The sequence below is a fragment of the Gouania willdenowi genome, chromosome 10, assembly GCF_900634775.1.
Source record: "Gouania willdenowi chromosome 10, fGouWil2.1, whole genome shotgun sequence".
Classification (NCBI taxonomy): Eukaryota; Metazoa; Chordata; class Actinopteri; order Blenniiformes; family Gobiesocidae; genus Gouania; species Gouania willdenowi.
The window spans coordinates 7,327,423-7,351,223 of record NC_041053.1 but is presented as its reverse complement, the minus strand read 5'-3'; the positions used below and the strand labels follow the sequence as shown (position 1 = coordinate 7,351,223).

At 36.1% G+C, this 23,801-nt stretch overlaps 1 protein-coding gene across 1 annotated transcript; it reads right to left on the bottom strand.

The window, feature by feature from the left end:
- Nucleotides 1–3,231: 3,231 nt before the first annotated feature.
- ubl3b (ubiquitin-like 3b) lies at nucleotides 3,232–23,305 on the bottom strand. The gene is made up of 6 exons (XM_028458799.1): nucleotides 23,149–23,305; nucleotides 22,642–22,754; nucleotides 15,245–15,353; nucleotides 13,232–13,318; nucleotides 6,785–6,862; nucleotides 3,232–4,217 (listed from the first exon to the last, which is right to left on the bottom strand). The coding sequence occupies exons 2-6, from the start codon at nucleotides 22,666–22,668 to the stop codon at nucleotides 4,165–4,167; spliced, it is 354 nt and encodes a 117-aa protein (XP_028314600.1). The 5' UTR covers nucleotides 22,669–22,754; nucleotides 23,149–23,305; the 3' UTR covers nucleotides 3,232–4,164.
- Between the last annotated feature and the right edge of the window lie 496 nt (nucleotides 23,306–23,801).

The window sequence follows — 23,801 nt, the reverse complement described above, 5'->3', positions numbered from 1 at the left end:
CTAGCAGATAGATGTCCTCCACATCTTCCACTGTCAACTGGGAGAGACAGAGCATCTGGCTTCTCCCTCGTGCATCCATGGCATATCCACTTGGGTATGTGTCCTTTGGACACGCTGATTCGTGCTGTAGTAATTGCCTCGTCGTGAAGATTTTGTCAATGGCGCTCAATGACCAGTTGATGAGTTCCATGTCATCGCTGTAGAGTTCGATGAAGAGTTGACTTGAGATCTGTATGTGTGTAGAAATGTCCTCCGTGTTTTCTACTTAAATCCTTTCAGATTTACGGATTGTTGTGTCTCTGCGTCAAGGCTATTCCAGAGGTTCATGGCTCTATACACAGTACTATGTTTACCAACATTCGATTTGACCCTGTCCGGTCTGAACACATTATTATGTCTGAAGTCGTAGGAATTTTGATTGTATGTGAAACGTTTTTGTATTTGATGTGGTAGTTTTTTAGATGAAGCCCTAAATGCGTGTATTTGTGTGTTGTAGTGTATTATTTCTTGCAGTTTTAGGTATTTTGCCTCCTCAAATAATTCGTTTGTGTGTGTGTTGTGTGGTGCTTTATGTAAAATTCTTATAGCTTTTTTTTGTAGTTTAAATAGTGGTTCAAGATACGTTTTGTAGTTATTACCCCATATTTCAGAGCAGTAATTTAAGTGCGATGCTATGAGTGAAGAATAGATTGTTTTAAGTGATTTGGTATGTAGGATTTGTTGAAGCTTCCATAGGATGTAACTGCTTTTTGCAACTTTGTTTTTAACTATTTGTATATGTTTTTTCCAGGTCAGCTTCTCGTCCATCCAAACTCCTAGTACCCTATATTCTTTTACTTGTTCTATTATTTCCATGTTCATTTTCAGTCTTATATCTCCTGTTATTTTTTTCTTTCCAAATTTGATGAATTTTGTTTTACTGACGTTTAGGGCTAGTTTATTTACATCTAACCATGAATTGAATTTTTGATAGTTCTTCATTTGTTGACTCTATTAGAGTTTTAATGTCTTTGCCTGTGCATAGAATGGTTGTGTCATCTGCAAACAACATTAGTTTGAGGCAATTTGTGACTTTAAAAATGTCGTTTATGTATAATATGAACAGTTTTGGCCCTAAAATTGAACCCTGTGGCACACCACATTGTATGGTTTGGCATTTTGATGTGTGTTCTTCAAAGTCAACATATTGTCTCCTATTTGTCATATAGCTTTTAATCCATTTTAAGGCGTTGTACTTTATTCCGTAATTTTGAAGTTTTTCTTCTAGAATATCATGATTAATTGTGTCAAAGGCTTTTTTTAGGTCCAGAAAAATTCCAAATACAAATAGTTTTTTTTTCTAATGCTTCTCTTATATTCTCCGTGATGTCAATTATAGCCATTGCTGTTGAACGTCCTTTTCTAAATCCATATTGTCCTTCATGTAGTATATTATTAGTCTTCTATAAATTTGTCAAGTCTGTTCATAAACAGTTTTTCCAGAATTTTTGATAATTGTGGTAATTTTGATATAGGTCGATAATTAGTGAGATTACATTTTTCTCCACCCTTGTAAATCGGTCTGATTTTTGCAATTTTCATTTTTTCTGGGAAAACGCCATTCTTGAATGATAGATTACTTATATGTGTTAATGGCGGGGTTATTTCAGCTGTTATGGTTTTTATTAGAGTCATAGTTAGATTATTAACGTATCTGGATTTTTTTGAGCTACAGGTTGTGATTATTCTGTCCACCTCTGCTTCTGTTACTTCTTCAAGTACAAGATACTTATCAATATCTTTCTTCTCATTGTCAAAATGGTTCCATTTAAATGTTGGGTGTTTATTTATCCCTTTCTCTGTGTTTTTTCCAGTATTTATGAAAAAACTGTTGAGTTCTTGTGCTATTATGTTTTTATTGTATTCTTTTACATTGTTTATTATAAAATGGTCTGCATTTTTTTCTGTGCTTTTGCGCATGGTTATGGTGTTTATAATTTAGTCCTTGAGTGGATGATTTAGGTTTAATAGCAAACTTCTCTACTTTCTGCATGATCGGAAAACACTAAATATCTGCAGATGAATAACTGTTGTGAGACAAGCTCCCAGCAGCCAGAGTTTGTCTTTGTTCTCTAAGGGTTTGCATTACTCCTACATCTTTGGTTCACTGAACTTTTAAAACTGACGGCAAGATAAATGTGTATCAGTGGGATTTAAAGATCTTACTGCGACTGAGAACCTTGTAATCCAGTGGTTCCCAAACTTTTTACAGTCCCGTCCCTCTTCAGACATTTCACCTGAACCCATGTATCCCCTACTCCCAAACACAATCATTTAATGTCATATATACGGAAACAGATTAAGGCCTTTTTTGATGGAGAAAATAATTTTGGGCAAATCAAGAATCACGTTGAAATGTCTAGATAAAGGTTGAAATTTTGAAAACAAACTCAAAATATTGTGATAAAAATCGATTTGCTATTAAAGTCAAACCTACAGAAAGCCGACTAGGGTCAATTCACAATATGACAACAGTATCCATTCAAACGTACCCTAATCTGTTTCCATAGGACTGAATGCTCCACCTCTTCTAAACGTCACTGTTTTTTCCTTCTAAACAGGTAAGTTTTTGGCATCCTTTCTTCATAGTCCTTAAAGAGATTACGCCATGTTTATGAGCTAAAAAAGAAAGAATCTGTTATTAAACCCAACGTAAAAGTAAAGTTTAATGCATTCAATGATATATGGCCATGATCTGCTTTGTCTTCCTATGGTAAATTGACCTCATCAGCTTCTGTAGATTTAACTTTATTGACAAACCTTAGACTTATATCACATTGTATTTTGACTTTTTTAAAATTTCGACTTTAATTTTGAAATATCAACTCAATACTCTGAATTAAACTTTAATTTTGACATTTCGACTTTATTCTTGATTTGGCCAAAATTATTTTCTCCATCAAAATTGGCCGTTGCTGGTCGATTTATATTCGTACCCCCAATGACAATTTGCGTACCCCTGAGGGAACCCGTACACCACTTTGGGAACCTAGATCATCAGTTGATTAGAAAGTGATGGAAGAAAAAAACTTGAGAAGAACCAGAACCTTTAAATCAAGACAGGCTCATGCAATCATTTCATACTGTACATGACGAGGAGCTGCCTTGTGTAAGGATTTATTAATTTATAGAACAAGCTTTTATGTAGACCACATATCAGTTTAGTTTATTTTTACAATATTCATACTGAGCTAAACGTCATAGCAGACATTGATGGACAAACACAAATCAAAAGACACTGGATGAAAGGAATCTAAATGTTTCCGACCGCTCAGCGATGCTCCCAGTGCACCGTTGTGTTCTTCACAAGTCCTGATACAGTTCATTGCACACACACACATACACACACACACACACACACAGTCGCACACTAAAACTCAACACACACCTATACACAAGTTAAAAATGTATATATTTAAATTTCATTTTTCAATTACTGAACTCCACAATAAAAGGCAAACAAGCATCCAAATGAGGAGAAAGTCTAGCTTTTTATCTCCTGCTTTCCTTTCAGTGTCCAGTGACAAACTAGTGCATCATCTTCCTCTCTGTGTTTAACTAGTCTCTCCTGCTGAGTCATGAGGTCTCCAAACACAGTAAATATGACTCGTGTTTCTCTCACTGGTTCCTGATCAGACCAAAGCAGGCCGTCGGTAACATCCATACCCAACGGTTCAGTTCAGAGAGGCAGAAAACAGTCTGTGAAGATGATGGCACGGAGCATTGAGGAGAAGACTGGGCTGTGTGGGAGGAGAACATGGAACACAACTAACACTGTGTGTGGGGTGGGGGGTGGGACATCAACTAGTAATAAACAAGGTCAAAGCCCACACAGCATTGGGAGAACTCAAGTATCCATGCAGGGACCAGGTTTTTCTCTCTTGCCAGCTGAAAAATATCTCCAGCTGGAAAGGAACCCACACCACAACGGGGGATTGTAGGTAATATTTACTATCAGTATCCTCAGATGGAACCCCCCCCTGGGGCGGAGGGAGAAGCAATGGCACCGAAGGAAAAGGTTAATCAACACCTGCGTTGCATTCCTGACAGGCAGCGGGTGGGAGTGTGTGTTCATGGTTCAAGTGTGAAGTGGGCGGGGCTTAAGGAGGGGTCCTTTCAGTCACTTTACAGGAGGAGGCAGCAGTTACTCTCCGTGGTTTTTTCTCTGTTTCTTTGCCCTGAAAAACAAAACATTGGAGAGTGAAGTTAGACAGCTCTGTTAGCCAAAACATTACGCCCACCATCACAACCGCTCTGATCAGAGTGAGAGGTGCTCACCAGGGTTGGGGTCAATTATAAATGTAATTGCGTAATTGATAAATAATTACAATTATGGCATAATTATAATTGTAATTTAAAAAAATCTGTTGCTGTGGTAATTGTAATTTAGTTGTAACCGAGTTTAGATAATTTACTTTGTAATTGTAATTGCCATAAAAATTCTATAAAAATTGTCAATTATAATTTAACGCAAAACTGGGGAACTATGTTACAGTTCCACACATGTTTAGTTAATTAATAAAATATGTTTCATATCAAGCTTTCCCACATTTTTATTCATTTAAATTGAGGGGCATACAGACGGAAATAAAGCTTATAATATTAAATCCTATATTTTCATTGATCAGGAAGTTAACTAATAGATAGGAAATAAATTAGATGATATTTGTTTTTAGTGTATTTTACAGCTGATTAAGGACCTGTTATTATAAGAGATGCTAACAGAAAGCTAACACAAGAGGAAGGTTAACCATTATTAGGTTATTTATTTCAGGCTCAGTAATTGTGATAAATTGTAATTGCACTTTAGTAATTAAAAACGTAATTGTAATTGCACTTTAGTAATTAAAAACGTAATTGAAATTGACTTTGAGGATAAAGAATATTTGTCATTTAATTGTAATTGGAAAAGGTGCTGGTACCTGTAATCATAACTGAATTGCCGCCATGATGAATTCATGTTGGGTGTGGGATACATATGTATGTGTATATACGTATATATGCATATGTGTGTATCCATAAAATGAAGAGTCCGTCCTTAAGACTGCTCTACTGTAAAGTGCCTTGAGATACCATTGGTTATGATTTGGCGCTATACAAATAAAGATTGATTGATTGATTGATTGTAATTGAACACAAGTAATTGAAAACGTAATAGTAACTGACCAACCCTGGGGCCAGTGCATATGTTTTAATGCTCCCTCTAACAGACACTGTATTAGACATTATGGCTGCCCTCTTTCACAGCCTCAGTCTCCTCCACCTACACTCTCTCCTGTTCTGAAGAGATTCCTGTCGCGTACATGTGCAGTACATCACACGCCAAAGACAGACAGGTAACGCGTTCCGTTATTCGCACAAATGAAGCAGTTTTTCGCTGAATATATCAAACAAGATGAGGGGAGAGAGGAGGAGGCTGGTGGTGAGGGAGATCAGGCACAAGCAAAAGATACCAAATCAGACGTTACTGCATAGATGGGAATTTTCCACTGATCCGGATTTCGAACGATTTTATTTGAAAATGATTATTTGCATGATCTACAGAAGAACGATCTACAGCGTACAAATACCCACTCTCTGGTAGTCACTAGTTTCACTGGTTTTCAACTGGAGAGATGCTGGTGACAATATTCAGAAAAAAAGTTTGCAGTTCGATAGATTGTAATTTAATCACCCCTCTCATTTCTCATAACAATAACTTTCAGAATAGATTTGTTTTTAACTTTCAAATTATGAACAAATGTGTATCCTGGAGGTTCGCCTCTGTCACCAGCCAATAACACATTTTATTTACATCATAAGCCAAAATGTAAGGAAAACATTATAAATGGAAGATATTAAATTAATTTCTAATAATCAATGTGTGTGAATAACTGAGAAAGTGGAACCAATAGTTTAGAGCCCTGTAGTTACATGTAGCTGAGCCATGATTAATTTTACTGTTCACCCCCCCACCCTAGGGGTGTGAAAAAAATAATCAATTTCACAATATATCACAATTTTTTTTAAAAAAAATCAATTTTTAAATAAAATGTTTGTATTTTTTATTTAATCAATATTTTTGTGTATTTGTGCAATATTTCAGTGGTGGTTACAATGCTTTCAATGTGTTTCAATGGTTAATTAATGCACTTGATTTGATGATGGCAGTGTGTAATGCCTGTAATATTTATGTATGCACAAGCATTTTATTTTCATAATCTGTTTAGATCAGTGTTTAACCTGACAAAACAAGATAAATTATACATTTTTTGTATTTTTGTGCATTGTCAGTAACTCAGGGTGATTTATCCTTAATCTTCCCACTTACAGTTGTGCCGTGACCACACAATGCCGTCATGGTTACTTTGAGACTTTTACACAGTAGTTTCAGTGAAAAGACACTTATTGTACTTTATTTTATGATGGCAGTGTGTCACAATGCATTTTATTTTCTTCAGTGAAAATGTGCAAAAATTAACTAACTATACTATAATGACAGAAATGTCTGTGTAAATAATAAATAGGATGTTTTGAAGTAAATTAATTTCACTCAATTTGTCCTCTGAATGATCAATATCTTCTGATGAACATATACAGCAACTGGATTTTTCACCTCTACGTTTATTTTTGATATTAACTGGGTAGAATCTCACAATAATATTGTATCGTGACCCAAGTGTCGCAACACGTATTGTATTGCAACATCTTTGCCAATACTCACCCCTACCCCACCCCCACAAAGACACTGGAGGATGGTTCTCACCATTAGAATTGGGCTCTGGAAGAGTCTCTCTGGCCACCAGATGCATGACGGTAGTTCGACTCGGAGGCAGCTTTAAAGCTTCAGAAATAGAAAATACGTTAATGACTCATAGTTCCACATGATTTGCTACAGGATCACACATTAAAATAAAAATAAAAAAACAATGAATGGATTCCTATCTTGTGATTGTGTGCAATATTTCATTGAAGACTATTACTTTTGCCTTTGAGCTTCATTTGCAGTCTTTGTAAAAAGCATTAATACTAGGGGTGGAAGCAGCATTAGATAATGAACAAACAAACAAATGAGCTCACTGCCCATCATCATCTGTATTCATTTTCCAACCTTAATGATCATCTCCACTCTGCAGAAGGATTTGACCCCCCCCCCCCCCTAATAATGAGCTTATTAGCTTGACCTTAAATATACCAGGACCATTACCATGGCAACATGTGAAAGGTGACAGGAGGCTGTTGGTCACGCCTTGGGACTTTATCTCTATATCTAGTTCATCTAATTGATGCTTTATATCTGATTATTTAAAGATGTAAAGTGGAATTCAAAGATTAACAAAGAAAACACATTTAATTTGAGAACTCATCAACTTTCCAGGGTAAATAAACAGTTTCCAGATCCTCAGCAGCAACGTTACACGCTCTCCGAGTCCTTTGTCCTTTCATGTTGGGTGTGGGATACATATGTATGTGTATATACGTATATATGCATATGTGTGTATCCATAAAATGAAGAGTCCGTCCTTAAGACTGCTCTACTGTAAAGTGCCTTGAGATACCATTGGTTATGATTTGGCGCTATACAAATAAAGATTGATTGATTGATTGATTTGTATAATTTTAATGGACATTCATGGAAAGACACTTAGGACTGAACAACAGAAGAACAACAGGTTAACACGTGATCTAACACAAATCAAACAAAATGGTCAGTATGGAAAAAACTAAAGCTGACTAAGCAATCTAAGGTTTTTACAAATAATCATAAATCAACTAATGAATGACACCATTTAAATAGGACCGTAGTTAGTTTCTAATATTGGGAATCCTTTCTTAAAAATAGATTTCCCTTACTGTCCTCAACAAATTAACAATCTCTATATTTCTTAACTCTGCCTCCAAATGGTTTAACTATCAATAAGGCTACGTTCAAACTGCAATCAAATGCAATAAAGTCGGGCTAAACAACACAAATCAGATTTTTTTTCAAATACAACCTAAAATTTACATATTTGTAAAGTCAGTTTTAAAAAAATTATATAATGAAATCTAACATTGACACTAAGAGTGTAACGATTTATCCATTAGATCGCTTAATCAATTTATATTCCTATGATCCAACACATTTTTATGGTCTCTACATCTATAAACTGGTCCTCTCTGGGCATGCCAACTCCCAGAATGAGGAAAACAAGCGATTCCTGCATAATCTCTGCAGCCCACCCACTGGTAAAACGACAGTCCTACAGGCTATTCAGAATCAGCTGTAGTGACGTAACTAAAGGAGTCATTTTCATAGGCCGACCTTCTCTGAGCGGTGATAGGAGTCTTTGTGACACAATTCGACGCAGCGGTAGACAAAACAGTGGACGATCACATTGAATGAACTATTCCTGTTATCGCTAGAGGAGATGATAACAGGAAAGCAACTTAGCAGCTTCAGTACGCGAACTCCTCTGCTGCTGCTACTCTGACATAGCCATATACTACTGGCGTGCGACACACACAAACTTCATGAAACAGTGTTTTTTTGACTCAAAATCACAATAGCAGCTTAAATAGCCATGTGTTTTACTGTAATGTGCAGTTTTTTGGCTGAAAACAATGAGTGTGTGAATAGCATCTAGACACGCCTACTCATGATTATGCATAAGTGTAGGGATGTGAATCTTTGGGTGTGATGTGATGATTCGAAACCGATTCTTAGGGTCACAAATCAAAATCGATTCTCGATTCAACCGATTCTTGATTCAAAAATTGATACAATGCATAGTGTGTTAAGGCAAATTATGGCATCAAAACAATAGTTTGTATAAGATAATTTTAAATAAACTGATTCCAATGATGTAATCACGCAAACTAAAGACAAAAGGTAACATTTATTCATGCTAAACAAATAAAAACACACAGACACACTCCTCATGCTGTCTGTGATACATTGTAAGTTGGGGTCACTGTTGTTTCCTGTTGGGATTGTGTCAGACTGTAAAGGTCTGGGTGAGTTTTTGTGTTTTGACCTAACACTGTTGCCGTAGTAGTCGGAAGTTGCTATCTTGTAAGCCCATGACCTACTGGTCTCTACTAACTTCTTGTATTTTCTGCTTGAAAAAACACATGCTTGTGAGTATGTTTAAGTGTACTGTTTGGTAACACTCCTAAGACTGTGTTTGTGAAAGTTAAGTATAAATGGTTCATACATAAATCACTGCCGATCGTGGTAAATGTTAGCATGAGCATATACATGGGTTATCCCATCGACGCTAGCGTGAAGCTAGCAGACTTTTTGTTTAGTGGTATTTTATATTTATGAGAACACTAATATGTGTGTGTATGTTCAGTTTACAGTGTTTCCTTAGTAAAGACTCTAAGCGGATCTACTGAATCAGAGGTTTTCTTGAAAAAAATTTAAATATAAAAAATAGATTTTTGAAGTTAATGAATCGATTCAGAATTGTGGATAATTAGAATCGCGATTCTTGTGTGAATCAGACACCAAAACAAAGAGGCCAGCGAGCGAGAAATTGATTAATCTACCTTTGTGTGTGGAAACACTTCGGCTTTAACACAGATGGAGATATTCTAAAGGAGTCGCTCACTGTGTCGACTTCTGGCAGCGTTCACTGTAGCAGCAGCAGCAGCACGTGTAGCGTTAGCTCATTAGCATTAGCTCTGCAGAAAGCCTCATGATAACCATCAAGTTAAAACTAAAAATCTATTAGGTTTACCCAATGCTAATTTAACCTGAACAGATCTTCGTTGCACCGCTGTTACTGGGAGCGTGGTGTCGACGGTGCTCACACACGCAGCTGAGCTCTGCTCAACAAAGGGTACCTGAAGCTGTGCCGAGCAGTAATACATCACACACCGCTACTTGGTTAAGACCAGACATCCACCCAACAAAGTGAACCAGTCTAACTTCCTCCGTCAGATCCGCCCAAATTTCCCACAAACATGGTAACAACACTCTACTAACTAAGCTAAGCTAACCCACCAACACATAAGGGCTAAGAGCTAATGCTAATCACGTCATGAAAGGAAGAGACCAGTAAGAACTTCACAGCTTACTGTCATTAAACCACAAAGGGCCACAAATTTACTTATGGTCAGATTTAACACTTCAATAGAAGGATAAAAGCTAAGATGTCACACCTCGTGTGAAATAAATTTTGGCATAAAACTATCGTCACTAATCCGTTCCAACTTGTGAAACGCAATATTTTTAATTATACTTTCACAGTTCACAGACAAAGCTGGCCCCATTAGACAGTAATGTAACTATTGTGATTATTAAACCAAAATATCCCATTAGTGATACTCTCAGTATATTAATGATTAAATCATCAAGTCTGATCAGGTACAATTATAGGAAATCATAGATATTTATCAACCATAACTTTATGTAACTCATTATCAGATATAAAATAAACTAGATTCAGCAGCAATAAAAACACAACTATTTTTTTGAGAAAATAATTTCATTTATAAATGAGGAAAGGAATCTATCTATAAAGCAGCAAAGGTCTGTGTGTGTTTGTGGAGCAAATATCTCCCCGACGCGGTATGAGTTCGACCTGATACTTAATCAAAAGGTTCCAAATACCTCGAGTGTATGCATCTGTTATTTTGGAGTAATTTGGTGTTGGAAAACGTTCAAAACGTTCATTTTAGGATTGCAGCAGTCTCGGTATTGAGCGCGCTACTTCCGGTTCCGGTTTCATAACGTCACTGTGTCGCAGTTTGTGTTTAAAAAAAGTTTTTGTACTGATAAAAGTTATTTAAGTTAATATTTCATGGTTATTTAAATTATTCCTTTAAATCGCAGGTCACGGACTCCACTTCCTTCTGTGCCATGCTATCGTCAGCGTCTCAAAAACAGGAGCTCTTTCAATTAGTCATTTGAAACCGTCAGCCACTGGTGAGTCTTTTACCGACAAGTTTCTCATTGTTTAAACCAGATAGCTGTCTGTGTAAATGCTCATTAACGTGCTGTTTCACTAGAGTCGGTATTGAGCTCAACCCGTTCAATACTCCAAATGAGTGAAAATAAAACTAAAAATGTATACAAAAAGTACACAAAATGACAACAAAATAAAAATATGAAAATGAACACCACAAATATACAAAAATATATAAAATGACTCCAGAATCACACTACAATGGCAACAAAAACAATTATACAAAAAAATGCACAAAAAGACAATTGAAAGATAAAAATACACATAATGACTGCAAAAACATACATTACACAAAAATACATCAAACAACAAAAATATAAAAATGACTCAAAATACAGAAAACTAAATATATTATATAAAAAAACACAAAATGACAACAGAAATGCACAAAACTACATAAAAAAAAATACAGAAATACACAAAAAGATGCCAGAATCACACTACAATGGCAACAAAAACAATAATTATACAAAAAATGCACAAAAACAAATACACAATGACTCCAAAAGACATACATTACAGAAAAATACACCAAACAAAATCAAATGTAAAAAAACAACAAATACATTTATCATGCACATGTCCAAACAATTAAACCAGGGAAATTGCACACACTTTTTTATTTTGCAGAGTATATACACCTCTTTGTACATCCAACCTTCAAACACACTCATTTGGCCATAATTGACAACTCTACTGAAGCTCCCACATGAATGCATACTTCCGACAGGCACTGTACTAGTTATATACAATAACACTAATAAAGTGACCCATATGCACAAACGTGTTTCATAAAATATCAGCCCATGAGCTCTTTGAGTCAGCAGCTATTGTAGCTTTTTTTAATGTGTAAATGCTTTCACTGAAGCAGAATCTAGTGATGATGTATTCAATTAAATTTGTGTTTGTGAGGAACCTGTTCACACCTTAAGTTGAGAATTGTTTTATTTATTGTTTTTGTTTGTCGTAATTTGCCCGAAGCCAAATTTAAAAGATTGTAGCAACATAGAGCAAATAAATGTATGATTTGTAATCCGATTAGTCGGTTAACTGTTTCAATAATTGATGACTAGTCAACTATTAAAATAGTCGTTAGTTGCAGCCCTAGACTTTACACTACCGCACTAGCATTGAGGTGGCAGCAAGCAAAAGAAACCAATAAATAATGTAAATACAGTACACTGACTAAATTGAAACATCTATTATGAAAATAACTAATAGCTGTCATGTTTTTTCATGTTGTAGGCTTGTCAATCACTGAAGCCTCTGAGTTGCCTAGTTTTACCCCTTGGCCACGTTTGCACTTTTTCTATTTATGTTCATTCATTTTACTTTTAAATGTGACCTGCAATGGCTTGTTTTAAGATTCACTAGGATTTAACTTAAGTAAAATCAATTGGTTTATTATTTATTTCAATTGTATTTTTTTGTGTTTGTTAAAGCAGTATTTCTGGGAGAAACCCTGTATTCATATACTGTAATATTTTATGTTGAAAAAATAAGCAGAAGACTCAGGTATCCCTGATATGTAATTGTATTGAGTATTAAAAATGAGAGCAGAAAAGGTTAACATCCTGTTAATTTAAACTGAAGTGATGGTTGGACTTTATTCAAATAAAACTTGAAAACATTTGCAATTAAATGTTGCTTTAATTTATAGATGATTCCTTTACAAGAAATAAGAAGAATCTATGAAAACTCACCTGCACCGTCCAGTATTCAGGTATTTATTTCAGTCACAATGGTTGAATTATTATATTGGTTAAAAAGTTAATGAATCGATTTCAAGTCACTGAATCGTTTCGGATCAGATCGTTCTAAATATATTAATATCGACCTTCACAAAAGCTAATTGAATTGTTGCGAAAACGAATTATTACTCATCTAATTGAAACTATAAGAAGCCAAATGTCCCGTGAAAGTTTTCAAGTTGCTGTGCTGATATGGTTTTATAATTTACAATCTTGTAGCTTTGGTGTGTAAACCTGTAGCGTATCTGTAGTTTAGTCTGAACAATAATCATTGTCCTTGGAAACAAAACAAAACTGCTCAAAGCAGACATTTTCCCTACATTTTTGCTACACATGAGCCTATTACCAAGAGCATCAACATATTTATGTTTTTACCTAAATACAACTAAACACGGAGCTAACTTAACATCAGCAAACACATCTGTCATTATATCACAGAGGTGAAATGAAGATTTAAGAGGTAATTAGCCATCAGCTTGATGGTGTCTGTCTTTGTTAAAGTCTTACCTCCCAGGGCCACGTTTCCATGAAGGAAGCGTCCTTGGAAAATGAGGCGAAGTATACTAGGACTGCTCACCCGCTCTTCCTCCCATCCTGACACAGAACACAAACACCAGACTTACTATGACCCAGCTGTGTATCCTGCCCTCACACTGGAGGATTATTTTAGAAGAGTTAAACTTAATTAGAATCTCCAACAGTCTGTTTGATGTAAACTACGACTACAGAGACACAGAATCTGACAGCTAAATGATCCAAACACAGAATAATGGTTTAATTATTCCATCGCTGCCCATCATTGTTGGCGTGTGATGAATGAGTTTCTGCAACTGGTTGAAGTCTTTACACAGTATATGAAAAATGAATAGCACTCAGCCTCATTCTATGAGGCATTACATTAAGTCAGGAATGTTAAACCCATTGTATAGCAGTCATTGATGGATCTTTACTTCAAAAATTCTTCATTTTGTAACACATTTTTGTGCAACTTAGAGGAATTGTTTGTGAGAAATTGGAAGATATGTGGAAAAATTGTGGGTTCTTCCCACAATTTTCAAATAAAATAAAAAAAAAAAATTACTGCATTCATGTGATATATACAAAGGAAAAACTGAAATTCCCTAAAAATATTGCAGAGTTTCTTTAAATTGGTGAATTTGAGATGTCTACAACTGGATTATTTGGTAATTTACACAATATTTCTTGTTTTCTATGTCTTTTTTGGATGCTCTAAAGCAGTGGTCCTCAAACTATTTTGGCTCAAGTACCCCTTTTCTCTTATTTTTGAATCCAAGTACCCCCTTTAGTCCGACTAGATTTTTCTCAGAATTCTGTGAAAAAACAACTACAGAACATAATGGTGGAATAAATGAGTGATAACACACATTTTAAAGAATCATATTTTGTAAATAAGTACATGAAACAGTATTTAGTGTCTCCTGAAAAGATTCATCTCTTCAGTTTTTGTCATTTATGGTCATCGCCCTCCTCATGTGGGCCCAAGACTGACGTTTGTATTTTCAGTTCATGTTCTAATCAAGATCATTTCTATCATCATTTTGTGTGTTTTGTTGATTGTTCTTTTTTATTATTCAGTACATTTTTCTCTTATTTTGTGTGTTTTGTGTGTTGTTGATATTGTTTAAATTATTCTCTCTCAGTCGTTTGGTTGTTTCTTATGTCGTTTTGTTCGTTATTTTTGTGTATTTTGTAGTGATCTTGTGTATTTTTCTCTAATTTAGTCTGTATTTGTTTTCATTCGGTGCGTTGTTGGTAATGGTAAAAGTATTTTTCGCTCTTAGTGCATGTGTTTTTGGTGTAATTTTGTGTATTTTGTTTGTGCTTTTTATTATTCTGTATATTTTTATCTCGTGTGTGTTTTTGTTGTAGTTTTGTGAGTTGCTGGTAATATGTTTTTTTTTTTTTTTACTAAAAATAAACATTTTTAAAACCACATGTTTTTAATGTCTTCATTTGTTACTTTTCCTCTCTCTCAAGTACCCCCTGTAGTGCCACATTGTGTATCCCTAGGGGTACAGGTACCCCATTTGAGAAACACTGATCCAAAGGGCTGGATTTGGCCCCTGGACCTTGAGTTTGACACGTGTGCAGTAAGTGGTGAGACATTTATTCTAGTTCTGACCAGAAAAATCAATCATGAAAACATTCAATATGTTTTAACGCACAATTCTCCAGTTTGGAAGATATGCAATTTTAAAACACAGCGAGCATAGCTTTTCAGCATTGATGTGTTTTACCATCCCACCACTGCCTGACCCTGACATACTGATTAACATTGTTATTGAAACGTCTCTTTATTCAGATTCAATGAACAGGTTGTGACTTTCAACCAGACTCAATATTACTTCAGATCTAATTATTTGTCATAGATGAAGTGATTAATCACAATACAAGGAAACCAACATCAATGTTTGTCATTCTAATGTATTCCCAATTGTGTGATTTGACCAAAACATAAAACAGTTTCTTTTTCATTGAAGTAGAAAACATCAAGCATACCCTCAGGCCAGTTGTCAAACACATGTTTGGCGATGTCTGTGGCCGAGTCGTTTGGAGAGAAAGTGAAGTCTTGCGTTTTGCCACTGACCAGGATAAGGCGGAGGTGCACCTGAAACATCATCCAAACATTAGAGCATGCTGTAGCAGACAAGACAAAGACTAAAGTACCCTCTGTAATGCTCCCCACAATGCCGCCGTCACATCTCCCAATATTCCTCTAACCTCCACAGACGTCAGTGAAGATCCAGGCATTCCCGTCCAATTAGATTTATCCTCAGCAGAACTACGGCCTGTGATTTCATTCACATGGAGCTTACACTGAAGTGAGCCCCTGTTGTCAGAGACAACAGCAGGTCAGGGTGGGGCCAAGGGGGACAACACTGGCCTTTGAGTTTCCAGGGTGCAGCTCCTCTCTGGGCTGTCGGCCTAATGCGATAACCCCAGGTGTTCCAGACAGCTTTGGGTCTTGTTATTTAATCTACATTGCCAGTGCGTAGCCTGAGGGGGTCTGTGCACATGTGGGAGGGTCCTGAACAACGGGACCCTGTCCAGGTTTTATCCTCACACAACTACACAAAACGAACGAATGAACACACATTATATAAATTAAGTTAAAAAACAAGTGTAAGAAATATTTTAATCAGGTCAACCTTAAATGTTAATATGTCTATTTGCATTTTTCACAAATAATTTGTACCCTCTCTTCATATATCACGAGTACACTCTCCATAATGTCACATGCGTTTTCATTTGCGGAACAGGTGGCTCTCCTAAACCCCTATAAAGGTGTCTCAAACATTAGTTCACTAAGGCTTAATCTACAAATATAAAACAGTGAGTAGAATTTAGTTAAACTACAACCTTTATGTGATTACTTATAGTAAGTAAATCCAGTCTTCTTTGCAAAATGTAGATAAATATTGTCTCCTATTGTCAGAAGTGTGATAAAATCTACAACATTAAAAAAATCCTGTTTCAATAAATTACGAGAAAACATTATTTTATTTCGCAATAGTGCTGTTAGTTTGTGGTGATTTTGACCAAAAAAGTAGCCTAAAAAAGAAAATGTTTTGATTATTTTGTTAAATAAAAGTACCTTGAGACCAGACACATAAACCCAATGAGTGTGATTGCCTCGGCTGCCTTTTCATCTTCCCGTGTTACACACAAACAAACTTGATCATATCAAAATGAGTGAATTATAAACCTTCTTTATTTGTCAGAAGTGTTGAGGTGTTGCCAACAGTCCCACTGGTGAAATTAAAACATTTTTGATTTTGAAGCCCCACGTACAACATAGCTGCAATGCATTATATATTCTGATGCTTCTGTGTGTGAACCAGTATTCACATTAGCTCATTCTTCCCAACAATAATACCCTGAATACCATCTGATCATGTTACCATAGTAACCCACTGGCACAAGTTTAAGCTTCTTTAACTATTCCATATTTGATTTAGGTCTCAAAGGGACATCATAATTATAATCAACAAGCTAAACCTTGGTGACACAAAAGTTCCACTGCTGTTGCTTAAAACAAACAAAAAAGAAACCCATCATACTCATAAACCAGCTATAAAGAAAAACAGAAGCACAGGAACCAAAGAAGAAATGTAGATCCAAAAAGTGTTTTTATAAATAAATGGAAGGAAATAAAATGTAAATTATTAAAGTGCAATAAATGTTTTGAATACTTTTTTTTAAAAACATAATGCTAGAAAGAATTGTTTGAATATTTTTCTGCTCTGTATCTAATCTACTTTATGCAACACAAGGTAATAGTATTTAATATTGCCTTGATATTTGCCTGATTTTAATACATGCGAGAATTAATTAATACAGTAACATTTTATCTCTAATCAATTTGCCAAACATTTGTCGTATCACATGCACACTGTTTCAGGGAGAGAAAGGAGGACATTTCCCCATCATTTGTTCTCTTTAAAAAGTGGATAATGAACTTTCCTGGGTTCACAAATCAGAAAGGGAAGAACAAAGAGAATAAGGCAGGAGATGTGACGTCAGGGAGGGACAACCCCACTCTGATCTGTTTACTAACACAGCCTCCTTTTCCTCCATCTTCCCCTCCCCCTCTGAACTGAATAACCCCAGTGTGGTTAACAAGCTTTGTTTCCATCCCTTTTATCCCCAACAAAATAAAAACAAAGTCAAATCTGCCTGGTTACCCACAGTGCCACTGGGCTGCTGTTGCACCCAGAGTTCTTCCAATTTAAAGAAGGATAGTAAACATTTCCAACAGACACTGTCACTTTGTGAAAGGACATGAATATCGAAAGAAAATAAAAACAAACCGTTCTATTGTCATTTTTGAAGTGGATGACAAAGTCCTGCTATAACCACTAGAGATGGTTTTGGTTTAAATGCTGTTATAGACAACATCCTTAGTGAAAATATCTGCACCATAAATATACCACTGACTGCAGCTTAATCATTAATAATTGGGTGCACGTCATGTATACTAAATAACAGAAACAATATTCATATAATTATTTATGAGCTCAAATTTGTTGACATCAAAGCCAATGAACTTTATTTCCATCCGTTAATTCCTGACTGAAAAAAGCTTCCATTTATGTGTAAATGGTTAGGACTCAAAAAAGACCTTGTTACTATCAATTCACATTTTTTTGCAAATGTACTGTACAGTTGAATGACAACATTCTATTTGATGAGATAACACCTCTAGCACAAATGTCAACCTTATTTGCCAATTGACACCATTAGGGAAGCTAAAGGTTAGAAAGCCATTTGCTCAACAGAGGCTCTTTTTTTTCCCACAGACGTTGTGACTGGAGCGTCTAAAAGTGTTTTGTTTTTTGTGTCTACATGTTGACCAATTGCGTGGGAGATTGGAGCAAGGGGGGTGGGGGGGTCGTACAGTGCAAGAGGGTTCAATCAATTGGCATCTAAACCTTGAAAGGAAAGTAGGGCAGCGTTTTAACTGAGATTAGACAGATGGTGTTCAAGGGAGAAGCAGTCGCTATCCCAGCTAAGTGTTTGTGAATGATGGCTAATCCCCACCAATGCCACCCTGAACCTAACACCTCAACTATTTTACCTTAGAACTCATTTATCTAAAAAAAAAAAAAAAAAAAAGTACAATGTACATTGAAAAAAGAGCACTCAGACAGCACTAACATCAAATATTCTCTATGGCAGCTAGAATCAATAGCTGGGTTTCCATTACAGATTTTCGCAAATAAAAGCAATATTTCTAAATGTTGACAAAGTATAATTGCGCTTTGAACGTGTTTCCAATGAACGTTGTTTAGGGAAGGAGCCTCGTAACTCCCGTGAAATTTCATCCCGCGAGACTTCGCTGCAGGAAGACGGACGCTCGGAACCTCCTTAGAACACTCTGTATTCCTTTGTTGTTTTACGTCTAATGTGGCAATAATGATTTTAAAGTAAATTGCTAAGAAATGTCACGGTCTCCTCTTCTGTTTACACGTACCGTACCAAGTTTTCTCAGCAGTGGTCATGTGACCAGGTACCTCATGTCATGTGACCAGGTACGTCACGTTCTGTGACGTGTATTTAAGTAAAAAGGGCTTCCATAGCACTTTTGCGACACATTTCAATTTCAAAACAATCGTCGTACCATGATCATTCACACTTTAAAGAAGTGATTATTAACTCGGACCCTCTAAAATCTATTTTATTTTTTTCCAAATTCCATTTTTTCTACTTAAATATTTCTAAAAAGAATGGAATTAAAAAAAATTATCATTTTTTAAAGAAAATATTAGTTTTTAACTCCTGTGAGGAAACAAAATAAATAATAATAAATTTAAAAAAAACTCAATTAAACATAAATATATGTCAAAAATAAAGTGCACACAATAAAAAGGTAGATACTGTATAAGTTGTAGTGACATGGATTATTCTGACTGCTGCTTTTCACTTAATTATATGTCATATAAAGATGTATGAGAACAGCATTAATGTCACCTGATTTCCTCTCAGGGATCAATAGCTTACTGAATCTGATCAGGTTTATTGATTAAGTTCTGATCAACTTAGTTTAAATGAACCTAATTTAAATGATCCTATCTTTCGTGTAATGTGGAATTTGACGTTGATTAGATGTTGCGTTTTGTTACTTTTGTCCCCCATAGTCAGGACAAAAGTAACACCATACAATACACTGAAGTTAAAAAACAAAACATATTTTTTAGGAAAACAATAAAACAAAACAATGTTCTGGCTAATAAGCCATGTACTCTACATAAAAAAAAAAAAAAATTACATTCTTCATTGCTTAATTAAAAAAAAAAAATTAAGTATAAACTTTGATTGTTTTCGTTATTGTTTAATTAGTTGATTTTTATTAATTCATTATTTCAACATACTTTTTACTGTAGCTCTGATGAGATGTTAGAATGTAACATTCTAATAATGTTGCTCCAACTGACTTATTTTGTAAACCGGAAGTTCCCACTGAAACGGTTGTACTTGAGGTAGTTTGCTGACTGTGAATGTGTACTTACGAGACACGGACAAAAAGCTGGAATAACAAGAACTAAAAGACAACACGAACTCAGTTATTCTTAGTTAGCCAGGCATAACAGTTCTAACACTGAGCAGGTGAAGATGATTAAAGCTGATCACGTTCTCACGGAGCGCTGCTGCGTTACACCAAACACGGAGCTTTACAGGCACAGCAAAGTTTAACTGGCACTAGAGGTTCTGTATTTAGGAGTCAGTGATGATTTGCGTTGTTTTAGAGGGTGTTTGTGGTGGTTTAAGATGAGTTTAATGCAGCCACTGAGAACTACTGCTTCAAAGGCTTGTAAGAAATTTCAATCCCCATTAATAACAATACAGTACATCCAAATGTCTGAGCACCTATTTAAAAAAACAAAAACAAGATGAAATGCGCAATTTGGATGCGATCCAGATGAAATTTGGTGGGATAATTGAGGTGTGGAACCAACCAGACATAACCGAGTCAAATTTCACAAAGATCGATTAATTAAAATCAGAAATATGAATTTTACAAATTTAGATTTTTTTAAACTGATCCAGAATCATTATATTGATCCAGATGATCACCTCCAAAATGTAATAGAATCTTCAATGGCGTAAGGTCTATCTATGGTAAATGTTGTCAAAATCTGTTACGTACTTATGATGTAATCCTGTTAACAAATGAATGAATAAACGCCAATGAAAAAATAAGCTCCGTGGCGGAGGTAATTACTGCAGTTCATTTACAACTGGGATGATTTGCAGTTTTGCTGTGAACTGCATATTAGTTTTTACGTATTTAAAGTACACAGTGGAGTTTGTCTTGTCCCACCACCTCCAACTACTTTCAGAATTCCCTCACTTTGGACCAGAGGCTGCTGAACACGCTTTGACTGATGGTGTCATTTAATCCCAATGCTCATTTGGAATGAAATGATGTGGATGAATTTACTAAAGAGATGTTACCGTTTTGTGTGTAGATTTCTATCACATTATTTGAACTATTCAATGCTTGTTACAAGAATGGGGGGGGGTAGTTAAAAGCATATTTTGTTTTAAAGGTCCCATAGCATGCATTTTTCACCCATCTCCATTTGTTCTAAGTATTTAAGGTTTATTTTCCCAAACTCACCAGTATTCTAGTGTTTTAGCCTCTGAAAAGTGACTTTCTGACCAACGGGCTGTTTGCTGCCTGCTTATGCATATTCATGAGTGGGCGTGTCTATACACTGACATGTCTACATGACTCGCGCTGAGGCAGATCAGTGATCACCAAAGAAATTTTCTCTTGTTATCCAAACACAGTTGTTGTTTTCAGCCAAAAAACTGCACATTACAGTAAAACACATGGATATTTAAGCAGATATGGTGTGAGTCCGTCTTTGTGCTGTGTGTTCATCCAGCAGCAGCAGCAGCTTCAAACACTCACCAGAGTTTTAAGCTGCTAATGCACTTTCTTCTCCTCCTCGTCTTTATTAAATACAGGAATAGCGCATTTAAGGTGATAATTATTTGTTTATCACTTCAACCGTTGCGTTGCATTGGATCACAAACACATCAGATCAAGTCAAAGGTGATATGATGTCTACTCCCTGGATGCCTAATGTCTATGACTATACTGCAGTATTCACTGTGGAGGCACGGCACTAGCAGCAGGCACTTCCTGGAGGGACAGTTGAAAATACCAGTGACGTCACTAGAATTTGAACCGCTCGCTTTTCAGAAGAGGGCAGAGAAGCAGCTCAGAGAGCAGGATTATTGAGGATTTCTCAGCGATGCAGGAAGGAAGCCCAATAATACTTTGGGGGTGTTTTTGATAAGAAATTAACATTGTAACAATGTTAAAAGCTCAAAAATTTGATTTGCATGATATAGGACCTTTAAATACAACATCAATATGACTTATGAATTGAGCAAAAAGTAAAAGTAAAACAGTTAAAAATAAAGAAGGGTCTATTGATGATTGTCAGAATGGCCGAGTGGTCTAAGCACCTGACTCAACAATTCTTCCTTCCACTGCTGTGGGTTCGAATCCTGCTTTTGTCATATTTTTTCATTTTAACATATTTTACAAATTCCACTTTTAAAAATACATATACAAAAAAAAAAAAAAATTAGGGTATTTCCTGAGTTAGGGTTAAAAATACATAAATGAAAAAAATAAACATTTTAGAGTATTTCCTGGTTTAGGATTAGGGCTAAAATAAAAGGGATAGCGGGGTTGCTAAAAATAAATATGAGCTTAAATAAAACTGACGGTACTTTAAGTCACGTGGTGCACCTATCACGTCACCTAAACTGGCCAACGAGGGGCGCTGCAGTCTATTCATACGTTTATGTATCAATAGTTACGGTCTAAAAATAATCCCTTGCTGTTCTTTAAAATGTACTTAGAAACACTTTAACGGCCCGGGTCATCAGAACCCGGACATGCATCCCTAATATATATGGGATGCAACAATACAGTCAGCCCACCGTTCAATACGTACCTCGGTTTTATGGTCATGGTTCACGTTTCATATATATATATGAAAATGTGTAAGAAAAATAAAATGTGTAATAAAAATCAAATGTAAATGTCTAACAAGCAATGTGAAATTAACAGTAAATATGCAATGTGTTGACTTGTATATGAAGGGTAAGTATATTAAATTAAAAAATGTGCTTCATATACATTTTTATGTTCTTATTTAGGCTGTATTATAACGTAGGAATGTTCACAGAATTTCCACTCACTAGACAGGGTATTTTAGATTTCCTGTACAACTGTCTTAAAACACAAGGGATACTGGAGCTGGGGTGGGGTGGTGAGACGGCTCATAGCGAGCGACAGAACATTTCCCATATTTACAAATCCAAACTTGACAGGTATGACAGGTGTGGTTCTATGACAGAGGCTCACTTACCATGTCGAGGTCTCTCTGGGTGCTCATGGCTCAGGTGGAGGAAGGCAGGCCGTTGAGGTGATGCAGAGCGGACAGTGGTGGTGATGTTCAGCTGCTAGGGACGGGCCAGTGCCCTGAGGGACACACAGCACAGCAGGGTGAGGGTCAACCCCCCAAACAGCCTGGCACCAACACCACAGTAACAACAAGCACATCCACCAACAGCCAAGGCTTAACAGGACAGCGTACTGAGGAACTAACGAGCAACCGAGTATTTCCTCTCTTAAATACGTTACCACCCGGTTAGAGTAAGTTACAGTTTAAAACTCACAGCGCTAGTCAAAGACAATAAACACAAAACACACAAAATGTGTAGCCGTCATGTTATAACAGTAGACAGACCAGAGTCCTGAGCAGCTAACGAAAAGGCTAACAGAGCTAATCGGTTAGTTCATGCTAATCCTGGCTAACGGCGAGCTAGCAGTGTAATTACAAGCCCACACGGAAATATTTAATTTTAAACCTCACCTGCATCTGATGTACGTGACGTCGTGAAACATTCAGCTTGGTTGATGCATCAGCTGGAAGCTTCTTTCATAGGGAGAGCATCGAGCGGAGACGATTATCGTTATGATTGACGATCGGAGGCTAATGGAAGAGAATACAGCGGAAGTCAGCTGATTGTAAACACAGAGGAGCAGGCAGAGAGGCTCATGGGAGTTGAAGTTCAGGGTGAAAAATTATTCATAGCAGCTCATTTATAGCCAGGTTTTAGCATAAGATAAGATGAGAGAAGAGAAGAGAAAGAGAAGAGAAGAGAAGAGAAAGAGAAGAGAAGAGAAGAGAAGACTAACAATTCAGTCGTTATTGTCACATCACAACAATAATAACATTTAACATTTAAAGCTGCAAAAAACATTCCTAAAAACATCTGCCAGTTTTAGCAAAGCACACAACACTAACTAAATATATTTATTCCCTATGTATTTATTGAGGCTCTAGATCAACAATCCTGGGATTGTATTTGCACATTAAACAACCATCAATATAAATAATAGATAAATTAATTTATTTTATTGCTTAATTGTGACCATCACCAGCCCTCCCCAAGGAAGGGAAAGAAATCTTTTATTAGAGGGAGGATATAAAAAGGGAGAGCAGTGTTACACCTAAGTGGAGAG